This window comes from Pelmatolapia mariae, linkage group LG15 (genome assembly GCF_036321145.2).
Source record: "Pelmatolapia mariae isolate MD_Pm_ZW linkage group LG15, Pm_UMD_F_2, whole genome shotgun sequence".
Taxonomy (NCBI): domain Eukaryota; kingdom Metazoa; phylum Chordata; class Actinopteri; order Cichliformes; family Cichlidae; genus Pelmatolapia; species Pelmatolapia mariae.
Genome location: NC_086240.1, coordinates 12,661,120 through 12,687,526, shown reverse-complemented (window position 1 = coordinate 12,687,526; position 26,407 = coordinate 12,661,120). Strand labels below are relative to the sequence as shown.

General features: G+C 37.3%; 2 protein-coding genes across 4 annotated transcripts in view; one reads left to right on the top strand and one right to left on the bottom strand.

Annotated features, from left to right (window-relative positions):
- Positions 1-13,796, bottom strand: part of fig4a (FIG4 phosphoinositide 5-phosphatase a) — a 62,811-nt gene extending 49,015 nt beyond the window's left edge. For all 3 annotated transcript variants that reach the window (XM_063495178.1, XM_063495179.1, XM_063495180.1), the window contains exons 1-9: positions 13,610-13,796; positions 13,352-13,467; positions 10,932-11,030; positions 9,780-9,903; positions 5,570-5,726; positions 4,663-4,713; positions 3,880-4,043; positions 2,991-3,119; positions 824-924 (exon numbers count right to left, since the gene is read on the bottom strand). In XM_063495178.1, the coding sequence (XP_063351248.1) occupies positions 824-924; positions 2,991-3,119; positions 3,880-4,043; positions 4,663-4,713; positions 5,570-5,726; positions 9,780-9,903; positions 10,932-11,030; positions 13,352-13,414 (888 nt within the window). In that variant the 5' untranslated portion in view covers positions 13,415-13,467; positions 13,610-13,796. The remainder of the gene's footprint in view (positions 1-823; positions 925-2,990; positions 3,120-3,879; positions 4,044-4,662; positions 4,714-5,569; positions 5,727-9,779; positions 9,904-10,931; positions 11,031-13,351; positions 13,468-13,609) is intronic.
- A 509-nt stretch (positions 13,797-14,305) lies between these two features.
- ak9 (adenylate kinase 9) lies at positions 14,306-26,084 on the top strand. Its single transcript, XM_063496093.1, has 36 exons — positions 14,306-14,398; positions 14,861-14,924; positions 15,007-15,059; positions 15,171-15,267; positions 15,428-15,540; positions 15,712-15,873; positions 16,584-16,694; positions 17,040-17,114; positions 17,209-17,310; positions 17,474-17,613; positions 17,702-18,021; positions 18,323-18,343; positions 18,561-18,673; positions 18,956-19,091; positions 19,233-19,326; positions 19,431-19,495; positions 19,581-19,640; positions 19,984-20,181; positions 20,396-20,532; positions 20,694-20,897; positions 20,989-21,264; positions 21,359-21,477; positions 21,738-21,957; positions 22,104-22,172; positions 22,257-22,469; positions 22,615-22,833; positions 22,994-23,210; positions 23,302-23,503; positions 23,682-23,828; positions 23,938-24,155; positions 24,290-24,486; positions 24,616-24,785; positions 25,058-25,156; positions 25,319-25,421; positions 25,517-25,631; positions 25,870-26,084. Exons 1-36 carry the CDS (start codon positions 14,306-14,308, stop codon positions 26,082-26,084), a joined length of 5,157 nt encoding a protein of 1,718 aa, XP_063352163.1.
- The last annotated feature ends 323 nt before the right edge of the window (positions 26,085-26,407 follow it).

Here is a 26,407-nt window from a genome sequence, read left to right as displayed (position 1 = left end):
ACTTTGCAAGAACTTCAGAAAGCTTGAAGAGCTTTTGCTCAAGATTAATGTAAAAATTACAAGATGCCATCGCCTTGTGAACCAATGAGGGGAGGCTCAAAGTTTTACACAGTACTGTAGTTTATCATAAGATATCAAAGTGTTTCTTCACCTTTCACATGGCAAACATTTCAAAACTGAACGTACAACTTACGTGTATATTATATAAACACTCCCACTGCACTTTATGTATTTATATGTACATATGAAAAAAAAAATGATTTGAGTGTATTTACTGTGTATGACAACCATTTTACCAGTAACAGAAATTACTGGTGTACAGTTTTTTTGGCTTTTTAAAAATTTATTTATTCTCCATTTCTATTGCTATTTTTTGTAATATAGCTCTAATTCACTTCTTTTTTTTCTTTTTTTTTACTGACTCTTGTGCTGCTGTATCATGTGAATTTCTCCACTGTGGGATTAATAAAGTCTGTGTCTATGTTCTTCATCTAACATTCTAATATAAGACTTCTTCGGTCTGCAATTACCTTCCTCATTCTCAGTCTTCCTACTACAGTCATGTGAATAGTAAATACTAGAAATTGTTGGGGGATTTTTTGTTACATATCTGGACAAGCAAACTCTTCATCTTCTTTACCTACAGAAAAAAAGGATATAACTGAACAACATCACATCTCAAAGACACTCACTCCCATTCCAAAAGGAGAAAGTGTGTCCAATTAACCCCCTGTGATTAACCTGAGTCATCTCAATCTGTTTTGTGGCCCTGATGCCACCCTCTACTATCTGTTTCTCCGAGTTACCCTGGTAACTTCTATACCTCACAGTTGGCTCCCCTTTTGAGAAAACGGGTCCCAGCAAATTTGCTGGAGCGCCTGGCAATCAGGGTGATGTGAACCGGTCGGCCGTAGATCAGAAGTTCTGTAGGTGGTGGGTAAAGGAAAAATAATAATAATACCAATATAGACCTAACAGCCTAACAATGACCTGTGGAAAAAAACACATATTATTAGTAAAATGTAAAGAAAAATCCTTTTTAAAATTGTATTTCATTCATAGCAGTCATGCTTTGACATTAGCTCTTAATGATGACAGTTTCACTTGTAGTCAGAATATGAACCTGGGAAATACATTTATGTCTGATTTATTCCACCTCTACCAATATTAAGAAACCAATAAGAAACCTTATGTAAAGGTCGTGATTGAACCATTCTACATCTTTTTTTAGTGCATTTCTATGTCTTCCCATCTGCTAAAAGGTTTTGCATATTTCCTATCTGGTGAGTCTCCTCTTGTTGCACCCAGTGGCCCTTTCATCCACTCAGAAAAGAGGACTGAATGCCAAACAATTTCCAGGAATTTGATAAACTCAAAACACCCACACACTGCCACAGCGGCAGCAGGCTACCTAAAGAGGGAGACAACAGCAACAGGCCTGATTGCATATTAGGTTATTGCACTTCTGTGTTTATCTGCAGAAGACTCACAGAACGTAGCTAAAGACAAAAAACAAGATAAATCTGGTTTGAAAGTATTTGTATATTGAACATCCATTAACGTTATTAATATTGGCTGAACAAAAATAAGGAAAGATTGCTTAACGAGACACAATGGTGAATGACTAAAATTTGAAAACTGAACCTGAGGCTGACTTTTACTCTCATAAATCAGAGGTAATCAAGTGCAAAGTCCCTCTGCAGCAGTTACCCATGCATCAATACCACAAAAAATAAATGAATAAAAAAAATCCAGGAGAAATTATTAATGGAGAGAAAATTCGCTGGTGTGTACTCAAAACTTCAAAGAAAATGATACTAAAGGACTGAAACTCATAAACAAGCCAAAAAAAAAAAAAAAGCATTCATAATTCATACAAAACACAGGCACGTCTCAAGAAAGAAGCACGTGTAACTCATCTGTTTAATATGCACAGTGTGGTTTCTCCCTGGAGATAACAGCCCGAGCACTTCTGAAACTGCCCGTGTATGCATACCTGATATGCTCTGATATTTGCTTTGTTAAATCCCTAAAAACCAAATAACTGCTTGTGCAGTTCTGTGATGAATCACACAGTCTCTCTCACAGTGTGATCCACGTGATCTGGTGGGGGCTGAGCACAGTTCAACAAGTGGTGCTGCGAATGAGAGATGAGAAGTATCGACAAAGGATAACAATGTGAGAGTCTTCTGTAGTGTTGGGTGTAGTTTCAGACACTGAGTAATCAGTTATTCACCTAATTTTTCAAATAAGCAATCCTTTACTGTTAAAAATAAATAAAAATAACCGCAGTTCCCTGTTCTTTTTGCTGTGACAAAAAGGGAAAAAAAGAAAATCAAAGACAGACTCCCTGGCATGCAGCTGCATCTATGTGGTTGGTTAAAATGATCAGTGCTGACAGATGCATTCCAGCAAAGTCTCAACATGGCACTAACTTTATTACTTAAAAGAATGCACTAGAGCTGCAGTCCCCAACCTTTTTTGCACCACAGACCAGTTCAATGTCAGACAATATTTTCACGGACCGACCTTTAAGGTGTCACGGATAAATACAAAAAATAAAATGATACGACCAAGACAAAAACTGTGGTATTTTGTAAATACAATAATAAGCGCAAATTCATGGTGTAATTGTGTAACTTTATTAGCAGCGTCCTCTTGAAATGTGCCAACAACATTGAGTAACATCCTCCTCTCTGCCCCTTAATGCTCTCTGGTTACTATGGTAACGCATAAATATGTCTTTCAAAATAAGACACACAACTACAACACGGGAAAAAATCTAGGGAAACAGAGTTAACCATAAAAATCCCGAAAACCATAAATTTCACACCCGAGCCTCAACTCTCACGGCCCGGTACCAAATGACTCACAGACCGGTACGGGTCCATGGCCCGGGAGTTGGAGACCGCTGCACTAAAGGTACTAACCTTGAGGATATTCTTTTATGGTTTCCATAAAAGGCATAGCAAGCTGGTATCAAAGGATACTGGACTGGCCACAAAATCCATGGATTATATACATAAGCCAGTCATGATGCACTATGTCCTTGACTCGCTCCAGGAGCTTCCCGTTCCACACATATTTGTAGTAAGGCTCGTTGTAAAGGCCATAAACCACTGTAGAGAGGAAAAAAGAAGACTGAAGCATTTTTCTGGACTGGTATCAGTCACGCTCATCAGACCATAAAGATCATATTTAGTGATAGTTATATAACTGATTAATTTTATCTACTGGTATACTACAAAATATGTCATAAATGGCACGAATCCTGAGTCAAAGAATATAAAAAGTATTTCCCAAATAGAGTATGCGTGACTTTAAAGGTTTAATGGTATGTTAGGTTTTAATGTAGCCACCTTAAGTTGCTATGTCTCACTGCATTTGGACTTATATTCAATAACTGGAAAGTATATTCTCTTGGGTTAAGATCAGCTGACTGATTTGTCCATTGAAGAATATCCTATTTCTTTGGCTTGAGAAACTCTCAGCAATATACTTTTTTGATCATTAAACATTTGCAGTCTGATCAGTTTTGCAGCATGTGTCTGAATCTGAGCAGAGAGTAAAACCCTGTACAATTCACAATTTATTCTCCCACTTCTACCAGCAGTCACACACGACCAATAAACAATGGTAATGCTGTTTCACTAGCTATATATGCAAATTCCATATATTTTGTGGTTTTACCCCTGTACACAACCACAGCATTTTTTGAATAAATAAATAACAAATTATGGACCCAACTGTATATAATTCAGGTACAACATGTATTCCATCTCCAGATTGAAATCATAGTTTTGTGTCTCCTACTGAGCTCCTCCCCAGCCAATACAATGAAGAAAAGAAATGAAAGGAATATAGATAAACTCCTCTCACCTTTTGTAGGCAAACCCTCATCTTCAAAGATGTCAAAGCTGTCCTGCTTGCTCTGTGTGTGTACCTCTTCCTCAGTAGAGGAAGCTGCTGAAGACCATTGTTCATAAGGTCTCTGCAGCAAAGTCAGGTTGTACTGCAGTGAGTGGCTCAGGTCATAGCTGTAACTACAGAGCATAAAAGCAAAGTCATATGAATCAAGTACAATCTGTGTTGCACACCATTATTACACCAAGCAACACTTACAGAAATTCTTTTTTTCCCACATATTAGTATAACCATAATGCAATGCAAATTTATCACATAAACACAATATTTTACATGTCTTTCGGCAGTTATGTTGGCGTTGTAAAATACTATATAATCAGATGAGTGATTAGCAAATCACTCATTTCAAACCTCTGAGATCATTTTCCTCATTGGAAAGGGTTTTTTTTCCCCCCCTCTTATCATTTTTAATACTGCAAAAACTGTTAGAAAATGATTCATATTATCAAATGAAATCTCCAGGCCATAGCCAGAGTTCCTTCCCCAACCAAGGCCACAAGGTCAAGAAATGTTTTTTAGTTGTTCCTAGCCTTCAAGCTGAGCAGGGCATCGGTACACGTGTTTAGTCTGGTGTGATGCAATATTGTAAAATTTAAAGGGCACTTGTACTAAATAAGCCTAGAGGGTATGTGCTGAAAGCCCCCTTGATAACAGCATTTATAATCTGACATAATTTGTGCATATACAAGTTACTGTATCCGTCTAATAGTGAGAGTTTGGAATAACAAACTGCCTTACCTGAAGTAGAAGTTGCTGGAAAGGTCCACATTCTGAAAGATCCTGAGATACCTGTAAGAAAAAATCTATTTTTTAAAACATTTTTACTTTGCACATCCAGTGAATCAGTTATCATTGCATCTACTGCATTCCGGTACTCCTGAACTGAAATGCACAGCAATAGCAAAAACAGTGGTTAACTTGGACAGGGTCTCAAAATAACAACCAAATACATGTTTGGGTGTATTTCAAGATGGCTACTAAGCAACAAGACTTCCATTGCTGCACTTAGAAAGTTAAACTAATGAATCAAAGAGAACAAATAGTTACAACTTGACAAGCGGTGACCATACTAGCATATAATATATATATAGTATATATAATAATGGGAATGCTATTACTATACTATATAACAATGCACTCATCAATATTTCTTCAGCTTTGAGAGATTCTTCCTCCTTTGTCATACCACTGTTTTATACAATTTGGCGATTTGGGGTGGTTTATAAATACCTGATACACCTTTTCCACAGTCAAGTGGCCAAATAATGTTTTCACACTAAAATTGTGCACGTGTGCAATGATGGATTTTTTTTTTCAAGCCACTATTAGAAAAGCTTCAGTCCTTGTCCACTGGTAGTGGATGAGTCGGCCTTTGTGTTTTGTTTTGTGGGGTTTTTTGTTGTTGTTTTTTTCCTATTTTCTCACATTCTGTATGACAACACTATTTTTGGCCAGACTACAACTGTGGATGTCAGCAGAACAGAGTAAGCGGTTTTTGTTTTGTTTTGTTTTTTGCTACAAATGTATTTCAAGATATTTTGTTATTTCTGAAAATTTCCATACTCAAAATTAATAAAATCATACAGTAATGTACTTAAATACAGTGGCCCCAAGGTAATAAATGGGATACAGAGTAACACAATACCTTGCTTCATCGGGGTGTGTAACTCTGACTGAGTCATTGGGAATGTAGATCATCGTTGTGTCTTCAATTTTGTAGATGGAGTGGCCACCAATGTCAGCCATCTTTCTGCGCTTCGTGATCAACACGATGTAGTATCCCTCTAGGAAACGCACAAATCCTGGCAAAAAGAAGGCAAGTTTTAAATCTTTTACAACAATCTCATCAAATGCAATTTTCTTTCCAGCAACATGTAGTGTGGCTCAAAACAAGTTGATTTGTAGGTCAACTTTATTGTTGCCAGCAAATCAGCTACAGTTTTGACAGGACAAACAAGTGAATAGCTCCACTTGCGGAGGTGGATAGTGAATGTATGTGTGTCATATTTGACAATATTAACCATGTAATTCGCTCCATTTACGCTTTGAAATTTTGACCCAGAAAACATCATGCAAACACAGTCAATGATTTGCTTTCAGCATCATATGAGCTATTTTTCCATCTATGACATTTAGAAAATAATGTAGACAATGTCTGTATGTTTTTAATAATATCTTACAAAGATAAACAGTTTATGTAAGTGTGCCTGCTAGAAATATACCTCCCCTTTATTACAAAACTATTACTACAACTAATTTGTTAATGGATGAATTGTGGATCACAATACAGGCACACGGCCAAGAGTGCTACTCAGCCCTCAAGAACAGCTGTATAATGTCTTCTATGGTTCCAGAAGGATTTTTCAAAAACAAGAGACACCCATCTTCCACCTAACCCGGAGCTCTAAAGGTACATTTTTAATATTTTTAGTAGCTTTACGTAGCTAGAACAGTGGCGAGAAGACAGGAAAGCTAAAAAATATTTTCAGGTATGAACAACACCGGCTGCTGCCCTGCTAAAATCAAACATCTTATACAAATTCCTACTCTTATTCCACATATTTACAAAGAGTAAAACTGATAAAGGAAAATATGGCACAATAGCACTGATAGCATTCAAAGATATATATTTATTTGTATATGACGTTGTGATGCATAAAGTCATGATTTCACTATGTAAATATTTTGATTAATTTGTGTTATTTAACTTAATTGGACATTAATTCATTTTTTTTCAGTTTATACAGTTCTTATATTGAGAATCCCACTGAACAGTTTCCCACTTCACTTGTAGTGTAACAGATTTCTTCTCACTTGAAGACAAACACAACCTGAGCAACTAAACTAAGATAACTGATCCATGACAAATGATAACCAACAATGGCAAATGATGCCGCCTAAGTAGTGGTATGTAATTAGTTATATGATTAGTTAGTGAATTTGTCACAAGTTGATTAACATTAGCTAACTTTAATAATTTGTTACTTCAAACTAGAAAGTGGCCTGACATCCAAGTTGGATGAAAAAATGTGTTGAATTGGTAAGTGCAACATACATACTACACACACACACACACACACACACACACACACACACACACACTAAGGACTCTTAAAGTTATACTTTGAAGTGGCTTGTACTTAATTTGCAAAACGCTGCAGTTCAAGTTAACCAAAAATATTCCGTTTCATAAACTAATTAGGTAAAACCTTTGAATTAAGAAGTTCTGTTTCACTCATGAACATCCATGTGACAGATTCAAAGTAATGGTGTGCTAGTGTGTCTACATTATCAAAGGTTTTTGTATTTTTTTCTGCATAATTGCATAATGGCTGAGAAGCAATAACCCTGTGTAAGATTAAACAACACTTATGAGCTCCTGTATGAGTATACTGTCCTTCTTCCTGGAGGAGATGGGTCAGACTGACAAAACCTGCAAATAAAAATATACTTACACTAATCATATTCATTTTGTACTGTAATAAGAAAGTTACCGGGCAAAAGGCCTCTTAGAATACACTTTGTACCCTACCCTACATCACACTTTTATTACATAATAGCAAAATGATGGCTTGTGAACAAAGATGTCATTGGGGTCGGGGGAGTATCTAATTTATTCAAGCAGATGACAAACAACTATCTGTGTCAGGGTGACAGACTAATCTGCTGCCTCAAGATGACGATCATTTAAATCTTAACATACTACTTTAGAATTAAATTTAAATGGAACAGCAATAGTACATCTTAGATGTATTACTGCCACTGCAAGAAGCTCGGGAAAATTACTCAGCTTTTTTTTTCTTTTCTTTTTTTTTGCATTCTTTGGCAGAAAATGGAAATGTCCACAGAAAAACATATTATGATAACCATGGCAATGTCTCAGTTTTCTACTAAAAATGATCAGGTTACATTTTTCATGCAAGCACCGAATATTAAATAATAATGGCAGTTCACAAGAAACTAGACTGCAAATTAACAGTTAATGCAGGTTCATTAACAGTCACTGAGGAGTCTGTAGTATATTTTTTAAATGGCTTTATTAAACAAATTAAATTACTTCAATTTTTGTTATTATATTCATACGGTGCACACGGAAAGTATTCACACAATCCCCCATAATGATAAGGTAAAAAAGGTTTGCATAAAAATCTTGCAAATTTAACAACACTTCAAAACAAAAATGTAACGTTTACAGAATTTTTCACAGCCTTTTCTGAATACTTTGTTGAAGCACCTTTGGCAGCAATTATACCCTCAAGTCTTTTTGAATATGATGCTACAAGTTTGGCACACTTATGTTTGGGTAGTTTCTCCCATTCTTCTTTGCAGAACCTCTCACGGTCCAGGTTGAATGTCAGTGAACAGCCATTTTCAGATCTCTTGTTCATCTTTCCCTCCACCCTGACTGCAGCAAAACACCCCCACAGCACCACCATGGTTAACTGTAGGGATGGTATTGGGCAGGTAATGAGTGGTGCCTGGTTTCCTCCAGACATGACGCTCAATCTTTGTTTCATTGGACTACATAATTTTGTTTCTCATAGTCTGAGAGTTCTTCAAGTGCCTTTTGGCAAAATCCAGGTGGGCTGTCATGTGTCTTTCACTGAAGAGTGGCTTCTGTCTGGCCACTCAACCACACAGATCTGACTGGTGTAGTGCTGCAGAAATGGCTGTCTTTCTGGAAGGTTCTCCTCTCTCCACAGAGAAATGCTGGAGCTCTGTCAGAGTGACCATCAGGTTTCTTGGTGACCTCCTTGACTAAGGCCCCTTTATCCTGATTGCTCAGACTGGCCGGGCAGTAAGCTCTACGAAGAGTCCTCCAAACCTCTTCCATATATAATGATGGAGGGCACGGTGCTCACTGGGACCTTCAATGCTGCAGAAATGTTTCTGTACACTTCCCCAGATCTGTGTCTTGATAAAATCTTGTCTCAGATGTCAGACAATTTCTTGGACCTTGTGGCTTGTTTTGTGCTCTGACATTGTCAGCCATTTGGACCTTATATAGACAGGTGTGTGACTTTCCAAATAATGACCAGTCAACTGAATTTAAGTGGACTTCAATCAAAATGTAGAAACAGCTGACACATGATCAGGGAAAACATGATGATCGTGATGGCAAAGAGTGAATACTTATGTGCATTCTATATTTTTGCTTTTTGTTTTATTTTTTTTTCCAATTGCAAGAGTTTCAAACAAACTTATTTCACTTTGTCATTATGGGGTACTATGATATGATGGTATTTGAGGTGAAAAATGACGATCGATAGCTAGCTCACTAGATAGTTTATTTGGAACAAAAATATAAAAATATATAAATGCTTATAAGAAATAAAAAGTCAGTTTAGGATTGTAATCAGGTCTTTAGGGCAACGTACAAAACACAGAAGATGTGCTTTTACTGTCTCACATAGCTGAAGTAAAATATATGACACTGAAATTTAGTGAATTGTTATTTCACAGAAGTTTTTCATTTTTCTACCCAATTAAGCCTTCATAAAGGTGTTAAAGAGTTAGCAGTGGTCGGTAACACAATCAAGTGTTGCATAAATTATTATTTTTTTTAAATGTAGCCACTATTGAAAAAATTGCAAATTAATAACATTTGGGGGCCGGATCTTTTTGTACAACGTGTTACACATGTTAAAAAACATAATGGCAGAAACCACGTGAAAAAGCTGTGAAATATTACAGTGGTTTGCAACAGACTCCCAGGTGTTCTTTTATTTTGCAGTAATAATGGAAAAACTAGGCCAACACACCCAACTGTAGACTTTGGAGATTAGGTAGATTCTCACATTATTCTGAACTACAATGACTGTTGCTTTCCCATTGAGTGGAGGAAATGTACTCACCCACAATGCCACAAGCTGAGACAGCCCTGGACAGGCCAGAGGAACCCTTCTGACCAATCTTAGTCCGGTTGCCCAGGTCCAGGCGGCCCAGCAACTCCCTTACCTCTTGCTGGTTATACACATGCTGGAAACACACATGCATGTACTGTATTAAATACACATTAGATGAAGAGTTTATAACGTTTAGTTTATTAATTAGTCACGTAATCCTATCTGATTTCCATCTAAAAATCAACACTAAAATATATAAAGCTGTCTTCTGACAAAAGTGACTTAAATGTGCTGCTTGCGGGTGACTAATGGCTTCAGTTAGAACTATTAAGACTTCTTTATTTTCTGTGCAATAGCAGGTAAATGAATAACAGTCCCTGTTTAATCAATGGCCCAAAATTTCTACAAAAGGGATTAGATTGACTGCCAGTGAGGCAATTAGTCCGAAAATAGATCGGCTGCTTTCTGCATTAGTTCTGAAATGTTAAATGACTAAAGAGTAGCTTTGCGTGCATTTCATCTACAAAAAACCCCCATCTCATTTACATAATAAGCTTTACAATTGGCACAGACCCCAAAGAGAAACGTAGTAATGTACTGTGTGCTGTATGCTGCTGCATTTGTTTTAAGTGCATGATTCTATAGATTGCAATAATTCTCATTCTGTTATCTTGTGGGGAAAAATTTATTTAGGACTTCTATCAACCTCTTTTATTCCACTGTCTTCACTTCTTATGTAAAAACTAAAAGACGAGGGAGTATTTCTAGCTTTAAAACCTCCCTAGCAACTCATTAAATTATCCATGCATCCAAGTACAATACTACACAATGGCAATAAAATTGAAAACACACAGTTTTCTGATGTCATTTTAATATCTTTTGGATTGAGACTGTTGGGTGATGAATATTTATTAATGGATGCTTCATAATAATTGCATCAGAAGGATAATTACCCGCAACACAAACAAACAAATCAAAAACCAGCTCATAGATCCTGGTAATAAGAAGTGGAGAAGAAAAGGGTGTGAACGCAGCCAAACTCTCATCAGCAGCACACTTCACATCAGCTGAGTGATTGCACAATTTCCCCCTTAGGCGTGTTTCTTGTGTATTACATAAGAATATACATTAAAATTCAACTCGTGGAAAGTCGTCACTTACCTTATCGTCAATTATAACGAGGTCCTTGGGTTCTGTGCGGTCAATCTTTAGGACTCGATGTTTGGTCTGTGCATGATTGCTCCCAACCAAAAAATACCTCTGAAAATAAAATGACAAGTAAAGTGAGTGCTGCAATGCATTTGGAGCCTATTATCGGAAAAGTCTTTGCAACCTTAACCTTTCACAGCTGCATGTGGTGATAAATGCATATAAGGAATCTTGCATACAGTCTTCTAACTTTGTGGACTGCAGCTTTGTCCTGGATGATGTTCACTTGGGACCAATTCAGACTTCAACCAAGAGCAGATATGTATTTTATAGACACAGAATCAATCCAATGACAAGTTAGATTCCTGCATTGCAGCACCACTGCTGAAGTCAAACTTGAATTTCTTTTTTTCCTATAATAAAACATTTTATTTCCACAGTGAATAGCCCGAGTAAGAATCAGTGTGTCTGAAATTTGTAAAATTACACTCAAGTATGTATTCAACTAAAGGCGATATCTTAAAAACACATAAGAAAACAGATTGGAATAAGAGCGCATACAGTGCAGAGCACATGCAGGCACAGCACATATTTGATCACAAGTTACATTTTTAAAATGTTCTTTTTGTCAAGATGTGTGTCTTCCTTGTATCTTTCTTTCTTTCTTTCTCTTAGGTCATTACTTTTCTCATTCAGGGTTGCAAAATGGCCCAAAATTTTAAGTCCACTAAAGAGTGTTAAATTGGAACATCCTGTATCAGTACACTCAGCAACCATTAGAGCAATTTTTTTCCTGTTCCACCCTTTCCAGTATCTAATTTAACCCTCTTTGTCTGTAACAGAAAGCCTGCACGTGCACTGTTCAGCAGAGGTTCAATAAGAAATTATAAATCAAATAAGACAAATGTTTACTTGCCTTAGTGTCTAAATATTTGTAGCAAATGGGAACAGCAAACCGAAACCCTGTTTAAGCACACATTTAAACCAAGTATGATCACAGCTGGTGAAATGCAGCGACAATTGAAAACATGATACTATTAGAATACGCAGCAAAGAAAGTAGCATAGACACTCTACCTCTCAAGGACATACATCTAATATTTAAAAAAAAAAAAAAATAAAACTCCAGCCAAAAGAAGCTAAAGAAAACTAATTTTAACTGCCAAAATCTAATTCACCAATTTAATGTCCAGATAATTATCACACACATGCTCTTTACTGACCTCATGGATGTCAGGTCCTGAGGTTTCATATAGTCACGTGCAGCTTTTGCTGCCATCTAGTGTACATGTAGCGTGTACACTAGTGTCCCAAACATTTTCCCAGATCAACTATAGAACTCTTGAACCAAAGAAGAGAGAGCACTTTTTTAAAAAGGTAAGAGGTAATAGGTTTTGGCTGTCTTAAATGAACAGTTGTGCCACAGTGTCTTTATCATGGTACTTCCAAGACAGTGATTGTCCTGAATATATATCAAGTTTGTGACATTTATGTATTAGGCACAAAAATTGAGCAATATCATTTTATGAACCTTTGAGCATTTTCCCATTAAGCACATTTGTCTTAAGTATGGTCTTGTCTGAAAGCCTTCAGCCACCCCTTATTTGTTTTCCTTCTAAGAAGATGAAAACATGTTGTAATTTTTAAAAATCTTCTTGAGCAATAGTTCTCCAGGTTTTAATGTACAAATTCAAGTTCTTCTCTAGACGTCAGCTGCTTTTTCACTCATTTTCAGTCTATTTTCTGGAGATTTTTGTTGTCTGTTAAGCCACTTGACCTATGAATCATTCAAGCATAGAAAAAGCACCCAACTCAAGGAATGAATCAAATACATATAACAGACAACTTAGTAAAGAACCCATTTTAAATTGTGTCTTTAGGCACTTTAATACTGTTGCATTCTGTCACAAAACACACAATTTATTCCAATTTCCAAAACCAAACCTTGAAAAAATGCAAAAGATAAGATAGCCTGACTGGAATAAAATACTATTTTTGCACAAACAACATGATTGCTAAAGAGCTGTGCAGTGTGGCTTAAAATAATTGAGGAAACTGAACAAAAGAAGAACTGACAGACCTAAAAAAAAATATCTACAGCAGAAGACAGTATCTGAAAGTCGCGTCCTTAAGAAACAGGAAAAAAAATATCCCACAAACACCTGACACACTCACCTGACCCTAGATAGAAAACACACACAACTGAACACCATCAGTCATAAATAGGTCTCGTCAAAAACACAAAAGACAACTACCATCTAAAGAGTTTTGAATGTACTTCAAGAAACCCGCAGTACTATTCCTGAAAAAAGAAGCGTAGCAAAATGGAGGAACAGCGCAGTTTAAAGAACTGTCATCGCGTGTAGATGTAAACTGCCAGGTGAAGTGGACTTTATGAAGAAATGGTGACATTAAGGGCTTATGTAGACTTACTGCTCTGGTCTCGTACAGAACCAGTCGCTGGATCCCACCGATGATAGCCGCTGATTGAGGCATTTTCTATTCTTGAATTTTTCAACAGTCACAGTCTGGAAGAGGCTACAGAGGAGCTACAAAGCGAAAGTGAAAACAACAACATTCATTTCTTCACATTATAAGACACAAAATGACGAGCCAGCATATTTAACAAATGTGTTCATGTATATAGCTGACTTTTTTTCCCCTCAGTACTTCCTAGCTAACATCACTCACCATTCATCCACTTAGCTTGTATGATTAACCACAAATGGTCTTCATTGATGACAATATACATCTCCCCATGCAGTCACAACAAATACTTTAAACGCTTCACTTAACAACAGTTAAAATGCATCTGTACTCTGCCCAGTGTATCCCGTTAGCATGTTGGAGTTGAATTTGTTTTAGTCAGGTGACTGTCATGAATGACTTCGCTTGTCGGGTCGTACGGTGCCTCGCAAAGTCAAAAAGCTCGAAGGACTAAAAATGCGATTGATACATTGGTTTACTGTCTTTGCATTTGAGTTTGCAGCGGCTTTAAACGTTTATAACTGCTCTTGAGTATGATAAATAAATAATTCAATTAATTAATTTATAAACGCTATGCCAACCCTCAAACTCTAAAGGTAGCATTAACTAGGTATTAAGAAACCTTCAGCCAGCCCTTTAGTTTGCAAGTTGTCATGGTAACCGTATCTGGAGAGCTAGGTTATTGTAACGCTAGTGAATAACTGCTCTAAAAAGGGTATTAGCAGATAAAAGAAAAATACAGACACTCGCAAAGGTAACTGTAAGTAACATTGAAGTAAAATATGATAATAATAATATTTTACATATTTGTCAGATTATGTAAACTACACATTCAAGCTATAAAACTGATTGCTTGAATGATTCTTTGACTTTTATAATTTCTGTGTTCACAAAGTTTGAATGGCTACTTTAGTAGACAACTTAATTGAAGATGAAGCCGAAAGAGAGAGACTTCTTGCTAAGCCCACCTGCTTTATCATCGTTGGAAGACCGGTAATCTATATATAAAGTGAATATATATATATATATATATATATATATATATATATATATATATATATATATATATATATAAGTGAATATAAAGTGAAATTTAGCTAGGTTACGTATATACCGTTGTAGTTGTGTTTGCTGTCCATACTGTCCAAAAGACAGTATGCACAGTCCTATCTGTCAATGAATCAGATATGTATATATAAACAAAGAGGAAAGACCATGAATGCCATGCAGTTATAAAACACATTATGACGTTTAGTAGATCATCAAGGGTAAAGTGTTTAGGCTATACTTAAAATTCCTGGACACAACTACTATAGAAATGTCCATGTCTTAAGCTGGACTCCACAATCACAAACATCATGCAGAGTCTACACCGAAGCTCAACAAGTGCATACCCAAACACTACCAAATATTTTTTTCTAATGCTTCAGTTCCTCTATATTAACTTCTTGGCAGGGTGTTGGCAAATCCACCTTGGCCAAAAAAATTGCAGAGTCCTGGAGGTGTGTCCTTATTGATGGTGAGTAACCTTTTATGCCTTCATAAAAAAATCTTTTTACCAATTCGAGATGTGTATGTAGATGAATTTTCACATCTTTCAGATACCAATCTTCTCAACACACACATAAAAAATGAAACAAAAGAGGGCCTGGAGGTAAGTAAAATTTTCTGTATCATTTGAAAGGAAGCCCTTTGTTCCTATGATGTGTTTTCTTTATGCTTTTATAGCCATTAGAAACTCTGAGTTGCATTCTGTTGAATTTAGCTTTTGGACATCTTATCTGAGGGAAGAAGTGTACCAGAGGATGTGGTGCTGAAGCTGATTCTTGCCAGGCTTAACTCGCCAGATGTGGAGCACTATGGTAATAAATAAGACATCATTTAATTATGGCTATGCATGCAAAACAAACTTTTCAGTCACCAAATGTTCTTTGCAGATGAAAATAAGATGACTGATATGTTAGACGATAAGCAATATGATAAGCTCTGCACTGTTTTGTAATTCACATGTTTTTGATACAGGTTATGTACTGAGCTGCCTGCCGTTCATGTCAGAAGAGCATCTGAAGATTAATGAGCAGATTGAACTGATCAAAAACCTCAAGCTAACGCCTGATTTTATCATTAACATCAAGGTTACTGTCATTCTCTATTTGGAGTTGTCCATTGCATTTGAGTTTTTTTTGTTTTGCATACTTTAATGCCGTAATTTTTTAATTTAATATCTCTTTAAGTTCATTTATGAAAAAGATCTGTCAGGATTTTACTGAATTGATTATAAATTAAATACTTTTACTTTTCACCAGTGTCCAGACAAGGACCTTGTCCAGAGGCTATCTGGTCTGAAGCAGGACCCAGAGACAGGGCAGTTTTACAACAGGGATCAGTGGCAGCGCGAAGAGGTGTACAACAAGGAGAAGAAGAGCAAGGAACAGGATGCAGAGGATGCGGAGGATGTGGAGGAGCAGGTATTACTTAATGGAAAATAAGTGTTGTCACTTGATCATGTAATATGCATAATCATAGCTCTGTCAGTTCTCCCCCCTCCTTTTGTTTTGTTGCTTGTAAGAAATATAATCCAATGACTGCTGTTGTGCTGCTTTTCCTCTTATTTCACCGTATCAACCAAAACAAACTGACAGAAATCACTGCCTTCAAAATCCTCTGCCTCCCCAATCCCAGCTGGTCAGATTTGAATGACAGAGCCACTGCATTTCTTGAGTAAATAATAGAAAATGACGTCAGTCTGCAGGTATAGGACTTGCAATCCTTGCTGTCATGATAGCGCTGAGCAAACTAGCCTAAAGTACCAGAAGCAATACCCAGAAGCAGTTGTACTCATGTCTTGGTATAGGAGCATAAATATTATAAGCTTTGCCATGTTTACCTTTGTATTTATTGCCTAGTGCAATAAGGCTATTGATCAAGTTTCAGTCTTAACTGTAAGATTTAAAGGTGTTGAATGCTAATCAGGATTTTATCCAGTAATTCTTAGACGATTAATATTTTTAGCACCTTCCTAGTTTCGTACATGTTTGAATTTCAGTTTTTCATTTTTAGGGGGCTGTTTTTATTTTAGCTAACCTTTTATTCCCCAGGTGATCAGTTGTTATAATAGCAAAGAAAACACTGCCAAGCTTTGAGTTCCATACTAGTAATTTTTTTTTCTTAGGAAGAGGAACTCTCAAAGGATACCAATGGCAAAATGGTGTGGACACCAGAGTATTTGGCTAAAAATGCTTTTGTTCGAATTAACATGTACAAGGATAACATGCTTAGACCACTGGAGGTGAGTTGCCCAGACCTAGACCTGTCATTAAAGCCACCTGCTACTGACACACCAAAAATTTAGTTTGTTGTGTTATTTAAAAAAAAATCTTGAATAAAAATTCATAATTCCTTTAAACCTTGTATTTGAATTTACTTGGGAGATGCTGTTTTTGCTTAACCAGTATGTTTATATCATAAGGCAGTGAACATCCCAGATTATTTTGACTCAAAAGGCAGTACTTAAGGGCTTTTGAAATTTAACTAGAGACAAACTATAGACTGTATTAATATGTATTGTTATTAAAAGAATAAATTACAAAATAAAAACACAGAATGAAAAGTATATTAATTGATATTTTTTCAGGACTATATTGCAAACCACAACCCTCTCTACCTTTTGGAGTTGGATGGAAATAATTCAACAGAAGAGTGGCACTTGGTAAAGACAAAAAAAAAACTTCAACAAATAGTATTGGTGTTTTCCAGAAGTGCTGTCTCTGTAAGGTGTGTGTTTGGACATTTTGTACTTCTAGTCTGTTATGTCGCGTCTCGAAACTTTGGCTATAAATCGCGTCCCCGTTCCAGTCCTCCTCCACCAGACTGAGGATGAGGAAATGCCAGAAGACGTTAGCACGGTCTGGAAGTCTTCACATTTTATTTCAAAACACAATCAGTGAATGGGAACATGTACAAAATACTTGTATTTTGAATAACATATGTACTACAACTATCCCAATAATCCTGATCCTAAGAATTAAGACTGGACTTGCTTTAATATTGAAACCATCTCTTTTTCAGGAGGACCTACTGAGAATTATGTCCTCTTACAGGATTATGGTCCCTGGCTTTAGGTGGAGAAGGAGCCGCTGGGGCAGAACTTGCCCTGTTGCTTTGAAAGAGGGCAAGGTCATTCCTGGCAAGCCAGAATTTAGTGTGGGGTGAGCAGTCTTTTAAAAACTGTTTCCAGATGAGGATTCTATTGAGTAGCTATGTGAAAATGTTAAACAACTCTCATTCATTGTACAGATTCCAGGACAAACTGTACATCCTTTCGTCAGCAGAGGCACACCATAAATTTGTCACAAACCCTCGCCCTTACCTGTTACCTCCAATGCCCAGGTTACCCTGCAAAGTTTCAATCATTGGGCCTTCCCTTGCAGGAAAGACCACCTTATGTAAACTTCTAGCTCAGCACTATGACGCAGCGGTAATTGACATGGAGGAAATGTTGCAGCCAGTTTTGGTCAGGGCTAAAGAGGAGAGGATTAATAAAATTAAAGAGGAGACAACACAGGCTGCTATAGACAAAATCAAAATGAAGATGAAGGCAGATGGACAAAATTCAGGTAAGCTGAGCTTTGTTGGTATTTTTTTTCTATAATCACATGTAGAACTACATCTGATAAACTGTGACTGACAGTGATATATGTTTTTTGCAATAACAGTAATGCCATGTATCATGGCATAATAACTAGTCTAAGCACTATATACTATTAAGAGTGTAGCTTCTATATATATGTGTGTGTAATAGTCCTCCAACAAACTGTATGATAAAATACAGTATAAAGCAATATTTGTACCTATTGCTGAACAAGTGACTGATAATGTCATACACAGAATCAATGTCCTAATATTTTATTTCATCAGATGAAACCAGCTCTATAGAAGGTAAGATGTTAAAATACTTTCTTATAAACCATATGTATCATAGATATGTGAAAAAGAAAGTGCACCCTCTTTCAGTTTCATGGTTTAACAAATTAGGACATAATTAAACAATATTCTGGTTGTTGTGTTGTGTTGTTCTAATATTTTGAAGCATACTGAACAACAGTATATTTGTATGAAAGAGGATCTTATTTGTTCTGCTTTTTTTAAGTGACAGAGAATCATCCACTGGTGCAAGCCATGGTACTCAGTGCTGTGCAGCAAGCAAAGCAATCAAGTACTACTTATTTTGGCTTGTATGCTGAGATACTAGAGAAGCGTATAAAAGAGGTACGTTAAAGATCTAAACCCAGGTGGGAGATTTACACCGACTTCTCAGTCGTAAGCAGTTAGCATGCATACACGTTCATATATTTGAATGATTAATGACACACAACAGGATTTTTCTGCAACTTTGTCTGGCATTGTTAGATTTTTTTTTTATTTGTATAAAATCATTGACTTACATTGCACAACACCCAACACTAAATCACGCATACAGGGACACGACACCTAGACAGTCACATACATAAAGTAAATATAACTTACCTGATAAAAAGTTTGATGTTATAGATTGAAGAGGTGGAGGGCAAGACTGGGTGGGTGCTTGACAACTTTCCCAAGAACCTTTCCCAGATGGATGCCTTACAGCAAGCTGGACTCCTGCCAGAGGTCTTCTTCTGTCTCACAGACAGCGATGGACACCAGGGTATGAGGCACAAATAGAAAAGATTAAACATATAAATTTGCATTTATAATTTGCAACAATTTGGTTTGAAATGCCCTTCAGTGTTTACGTGTACACTTTGGTGCTTTTTACATTTCCATTAATACATTTTTCATTGAGCAGTTTTGAGGAGACTTTATGAGATGAATAAAGAAAGTGTAAAGAACACTGTAAAGAAGAAGTTAGAGGATGAACAGTCTCAGGCGATAGAGCTCTCGTAAGTGCACATTAAATGATGTTGTGATTTTTTTTCTTTGTATGTTTCTGAGTTAGATTTTTGTTGCAACTTTTGTTTTTGTGCCTTAATTCTCTCCATTTTAGAAGCCAAAAGGAGCAAGAATCAGAGGACCAATCAAGTATGAAGACAGTTATGGGAGAAACTCATGGTGCTGGTTTTGTTTTTTTATATACCACCCTTAAACATATACCATTCAATCAATATAATTTTTATTACATTCTTTTTGTTTTCAGAAGCTCCTAAGGAATTGAACACCACCAGCCCTGCAAATCCTAACACAGTACAAAAAGAAGGTAAAGTTACAACAAGAACACGCTGTTTTGTTTTGTTTTGTTTTTCTCAGATCAAAAATGCAAATTGACTAAAGAGAGAAACTAGTATAAGGTGCATATTCAGGTCAGTCAGTCATTGTCAGGATTTCTTGGGGTTTGACTCTCATGGCTCTCTGAATTTGGACCTGCGCTGAAATGGCTATGCTGCACAATAAAAACTCCAATTTTCATCAAAATCACAGATACATTTTTGAATGTGCTAACTAATTTATACGTTGTATATATACTGTTTGTGAGCACCACTGAAGTATCATTAGCATTCTTTCTCTGACTCTCATTCACACTCTCTTTTGTGTGGTCCAAGCAGCAGTGGTAGCACATGATGATTCAGAGTTGGGCTATGCAGATGGCCCCGAGATGAACGAGTATAAACTGCAGTTACGACAGTTTGTGGGTGAATGGGAGAAAATGCAGTCTGGTTTAACGGTAACCCACTGTACCCTGGAGATTGGCAGGAAAAGCCCAGAGAACCTGCTTCAAGAGATGATCCAGCAGATGGACAGTGAGTGTAAAGCTATGCAGACCAAATCACTGTTGCCTTAACAAATTTGTGCCAGACACACACACAAAAAATACTGAAATACTGAGATAAATATTATGTTATTTTACTGGTAATGGATTGGAATAAAGAAACAGTGAACTAATGAATGATATATCATGTGATATTCTGCTAAAAAGTTCCAATCTAATCTTTAGCTCTCATGTGTGATCTTCAGAACCCTTTCAGTATGTGTCCTGGGAGTTATCTGAGGAGGACATGGAAAAAGACGCAGAAGATATAGATGCCTTAGCTCAGCTGGAGAGAGCAGAGGAAGGCAGTGATGATGATTATTCCCCAGGGGAAGGAGATGAAGTCAGTAAACTAAGGAGTCTTTCCACTTTAATATCCACATGTTTACAGTGCTATTTAAAATTGTAGAAAGAAAACAGAGATCTTACTGCTTTGTTGACAAATATTAGTAAGGCAAGCAATCCTTTGAAAGTATGTCTATCTTATCTTCTTAATGAATGCAGGGAGACACCACGACCAACAGATTCTTAGGTGACACCCAGCATTTCTGCCCTGTTGTCTTAAAAGACCATAATGTCCTGCGGCCCTGTACTGATGAAATTGCAGCTAAGTATCGTGAGAAGACCTACTACTTCTCCAGCTTAGAAGCCAGGGAATCATTTCTTCAAAATTCTGATCAATTTGTTGCACACACTGAACCTCTCAAGGTATAACCTTAACATGAAAAGAGAAAGTCATATGCTGTAGTTTTGAATAAAAGTTTCCTCACAGGCTCTTTGTCATTTTTTTCCATCCAAGCCTCCTGCTCTGCGGATCTTTTTGCTCGGCAGCGGAGGCTCAGGCAAGACGACTAATGGGAAGTGGCTTGCACAGCAGCTTGGGCTCTTCCATATCCAGTTCAGAGAGCAGCTCCAAATGCTCATAATGGCCAAGACCAAGATGCGCATACCTGATGCTGATGAGTTAGTGCTCTTACAAGATGGTTCTGAAGACTTGGATGCCAAAATAATGGAAGCCAGGGCGGAGGACGAGAAGGAGTCAGAGGATCCCTATGATAGCATGAATGAGACGGAGGTCAGCTTCAGTACAATTTCATTCTAGCACAGTTTGTTATGATATTTCATTTCAGGTTTTGAATTTCTGTGTATGTGCTTTTCTGTGACTTTAGCAAGAAGAACTGACTGAGGATGAAGTGGCCATCAAAGCCTACCTATCTGATGGAGATCCTCTGAATCCAAAGATTCTGGACATGACTATTGCACCATACTGGAAACATGAACCATACAAGTAGCTATTACAAAACTGGATGCTTCCTGCCTCTTCTTGTTTTCTGCCTATTTGCTGTCTTTTTCGGAGCAAACCGCGTAAAAAAAAAAGTTCGCTTAGGGTAAAAATCTAGTTTTTAGCTTTTTCTAAATGTAAATTTGCTGGAGTAGCTTTATACATAATGAACTTTAGATCGGTAACTTCCCATCAAGGTCTCTTTGAGAGTTTTGGTCACCTTACAAGAGATATTGTTCTTTAACTTAAGATCATCTATGTTCTAGGTCTACAGGTTTTATTTTGGAGGGCTTTCCTATTGATCCGAATGAGGTGCAGTACATGTTTGAGCAAAAGTTTTTCCCTGACGTTGTGGTAATGATGGAAGTGGATGTTGAGGATGTTCAGAGTCGTCTGTTGCCACAGTACCTGGAGATTTGGCGTGAGCGTCAAAACAAACGTGAAGCACAGCTGAAACTCCTTCATGACCTGCGTAAAATAAACCGGGTAAAAAAATAAGTGATACTTAGGTCCCAGTTTTAGTAACTGTGTTATTTTTCTGCCAGGAAACATTAGTCTTGCTGTCTGTCTTGACAAATTAGGATTAATTAATTTCTTGGATCTGAAATATTCATGGTAATTTTGTAATTCAGGAGGAGGATATTTCTAAGAGAAAAGCTGAACTCATGGCAGAGCAAGATTTAAAGGCAACTAAAAAAGAGGTAAGCACATTTATCATACCCAAATTATCACATCTGCATAAGATTTCAACGTCTTCTTTCTTTCTGTATTTGCTAACAAAACAGCTCAGTTTTCAAGATGGCACAAAAGATGATGAAGAGCATGAAACTGCAGACATAGAGGAGATGATAGAGGCCCTGCTGGAGGAGGAATTTCCTGCAGAAGAGGATGAGGAAGACATCGAGAATGAGGAGACTGAGGAACTAGCTACTAACAGGCTGGAGATAGGAATAAAAGAGCGTTTTGTGACACAAGAGACCAACCTTAGTTCTGTGATGGTACATATACACAAAACAAAAATGAGCCCTGATCAGTTCTACTTGTATTTCATATTCACAACAAGACTTTACTTTAAAATATTTGTATTTTACAATAAAACTAGTTGGATCTTATATATGGTGCTATATGTTGTTCTATTGTTAGGAACTCCTAGGTGAACACAATATACCCAGAATGGTCATCAATACGTCTCGCAAACTCCACATTGTTCAGTGTCAGCTGCTCAAGAAAGTCAAACCTTTGTTGACCAACAGGGAGTCACTCTTCCAAAAATGCCACCCCATCCCTTACAGCCTGGCATGCAAACTGCTGCTCTCCTCTTTTAAGTTCTTCAGTGCCTTTGGCTTCCTGGACCCCATCAAGGTAGGCAGGGTTTAGGAGCATCAGTTGTGCTTCCAATAGTTCCAAGGAATGTTTTAATATAATTACTCCTTTGTTTTATGCTGAAATGTTGACAGAAAAAAATGTGTAAAATGTCCTGCATAAAGTATACTTTAACATTTTTTTCATCCTTAACCTGTAGCTATACAAAGAAAGAGACTTGATCCAGCCTCTGAAGTGGCCTTTCAACACGACATACCCCCTGCTGTTCCATCAGTATATCTACTTCTTTGCATCTAAGGAGAACTGTAACACATTTATGCTCAACCCCTTAAAGTACCTACGGCAGCCCAAGCCCACCCCGTCACTTCCTATTAAAATAGCAGTCACTGGACCTCCAAAATCTGGAAAGACCACCAGTAAGATACAAGATAGTTAAAAATGAACTTTATTACATTATTTACTATGTTCATTTATTTTATTTTCATTTTTGTATTTCTGCTTCCTCAGTGGCGCAAATTTTTTCTCAGAAATATGGCTTGGCTCGGCTGTCCATTGGTAGCGTTATGCGTATGGTGCTTGACACTCAGGGGAACACTGATCTGGCTATTCAGATGAAAGAGTATCTCTTACAGGGCCTTGTTGTGCCTGATGAACTGGCCATTCAGTGTCTGGAGGTGGCATTGATGAACTCAGTCTGTAGCACGCAAGGGTAAGACAAAGGGTTTATCACATGTATGTGTTAATACTTAGCAAAACTCAACGCTAGGTAAGATCCGAACTTAATCTCTGCCATGGATTTTGGTTTTTTAAGTAAAGACTGTATAATTTACTCTATTTTTGTTGGTTGCGTGTGTATCTGATATATTATAATATTTCTGGTATTTCAGATATGTGCTTGATGGGTTTCCAATGACCCTTAAGCAGGCAGAATTGATGGGGTCTCAGAGCATCATCCCCATGATAGTAGCTGAGCTAGAGCTGGACATAGTGGAGGTGCTGAAGAGAGGTCTTGCAGACAAGATGAAGCCCAACAAGTCAGAGAACACAGAACTTATAAATATAATGACAGATTGTAGGTCTGGCAGCTGATTATAATTGCAAAAATTATAATTTTCTCATATTTCCTTTGTTCTTACACTTTAGGCCTCACTTGATGCACGATAGCTCTGAGATCCTACACATTCGTAATTCCTGCTACAAGAAGGAGGTGGTGCATGTGAGGCATCACTTCCAACAACAATATCAAAACTGCTTGCTTCTCAATGGCCTCAAGAGCAAATGGTGGATCTGGGACAGAATGATAAAAGAGGTCAGCACCAGCATGAAATATATTCAAACATACCTGGACAGGATACAGAGGGGTAAGTTCTAGAAAAGTTTAAGCTGGTTTATTTCACCAGAAATCATCTCAACTTGCTGTCAAACTCATGGGCTAAATGTTTTACATGCGCCTACATGTTGGACCTCCTAACTCCACACATGATGATTTAACCAGGGCAAGCAGCCTGCATCAACAAGCTGTGCATCACACCCAAGGAGTTTGACTGCCGACTTGGAGAGTTTGGCCAGTACTGCCCTGTCTGCATGGCCCTACATTACCACCTGGTGGACATCTCAGAAACTGCAGCATTGACTCATGCGGCTGAGTACAGGGGACATTATTTCAAGATGTGTGATGAAAACCATTTAGAGGTCAGTTTCTTGGAAGTTCCCCTATAAATTAATTGCAAGATTCATAGGTAAATGCCCAAATGAGTATGGGAAGGTATTCAAACCCAAAAACTGTAACTGTAACTTGTTATCTTGCTCTCTCAATCACAGATGTTCCTGTCTACTCCTGATCAATTTGTCACACCTGGCTGCCCGCACACCCTCCCAAAACCCCACCTCCTGCCAAGGAAGCTGACTGAGATACAGGTGAAGAACAGGTTTCCACAGCAAGTTGAGATGAAGGGCTTCTGTCCTGTTACTTACCTGGATGGAAAGCAGAGGTACATTATCCACTGTGTCACTGAGAAATATGCTTCAAAATGCTAAAAAGAAAAAAAGAAAGTTGGCAAAAATATTTCTTTGTGATTCTCTTCAAGTTACAACTTGAAAACTGACTGATTGTGGTGTCAGATAGACATAAATAAGATCCTAAGGATCTTCTCTTTTTTGTAGCATTTAAAATCTAAATACTTTATTCCATCACAGTATGTCAGAAATATTGAATATGTCTTATGTGACATTTTTTTCACATGGAAGTCTTATTTGTCCTTAGGTACGAAGCTCTGGTTCGAGGAAAGATGGAATATGCTGTGGAATACAGAGAACAAATCTATATTTTTGAGACCGAGGAGAAACGGGACAAGTTCATGAGGTGTTTTTTCTTTGTATAGTTGAAAAATGTGTGCCTTTTTTTTAATGTTTTCTTTTTTTCACTTCACTTTTTTACAAACTACTTTGAGCTACACTCATAAAGACAGTGGGTGGTGTGTAAACCTTTGGTCTATTCGCTGAAATGTGAAATTATTTATTTAAGGACTCCTGAAACCTACTGGGCCCAAAAGATGCCCATTAAAGTTCCTCCCCTTTCTGAGCCTGTACACCTCACCTCCCTTCCAACGCTGGGCTACCTGGAGCAGGTCAGACACTATGTCACACATGGAAAATATTGCAGTATCGTCCTGTCTGCTGAGATTTTTAAAAGTACATCCATCAACCACACTGTATTTTTTAGGGTGTGGCAGAAGCAGTGATCAAGGCAATGACAGCTGCCGGGTGTCTCAAACCAAAGCATCCTTATCTCAGTTTAAAGAGATCAGCTCTCAGTTATGTGGCCTTGTATTTGAAAGGTAGGAACATTATATTTAAACCTTTATTTAATATATTATGAGAAATATTAGGATGATTAAGTTTAAAGTAAAGATTTTATGTGCTGCTTTATCTCATTCTGAAATGTTTTCCTATCAAAGTTTACTATGGACAGCGTATCTCATTCACCTTTTAAGACTTGTTATATGCTTCCAGCACTGAACTTGTTCATGTGTTTTTTCCTACTTAAGTAATAATTCCAATTTTACATTGTTATAGCTTTCAACCACAAGAGTACAGACTCCATTCGCCAGATGTACAAAAAGAAGCTGGCCTCATTTGAAGAGAACTGCATGCTCATCCCCTACCTGAGCACTGTAATGAAGGGGAACTACAGGCCTCCCAGTGAACGCCTGATTGACTTTGAGTTCAAGCTGAACAGGTTTTTGGCCTTAAGCGACCTGCCCGGAGCTAATGGCGTACAGCTTGATTAGTACTTTTGACTACAGCATTGTCATTGTACTTAACGTGATTTGGTAATCTGAGTCTACAATGCAATTTCATTAAAAAAAATTACAGTGACTTCTTTAGTTTATGTTACCAAAGACTGTATCTTTAATTATAAAAGCTCTTTTGTCTGTATCATTATTTACCAGTAACTTTCACCATACACTCTGATAAGCATTTCATTTTCTTTTTCCTGGGTTGAAATAAATTTAACATTCAACAACGATCATGTATACTTTATTAAGGTTTTTTTCTTATCCAGTTTTAGTCAGAAATGGGTTTGAGGTTTTTTTTATAGCTGTTCAGATTT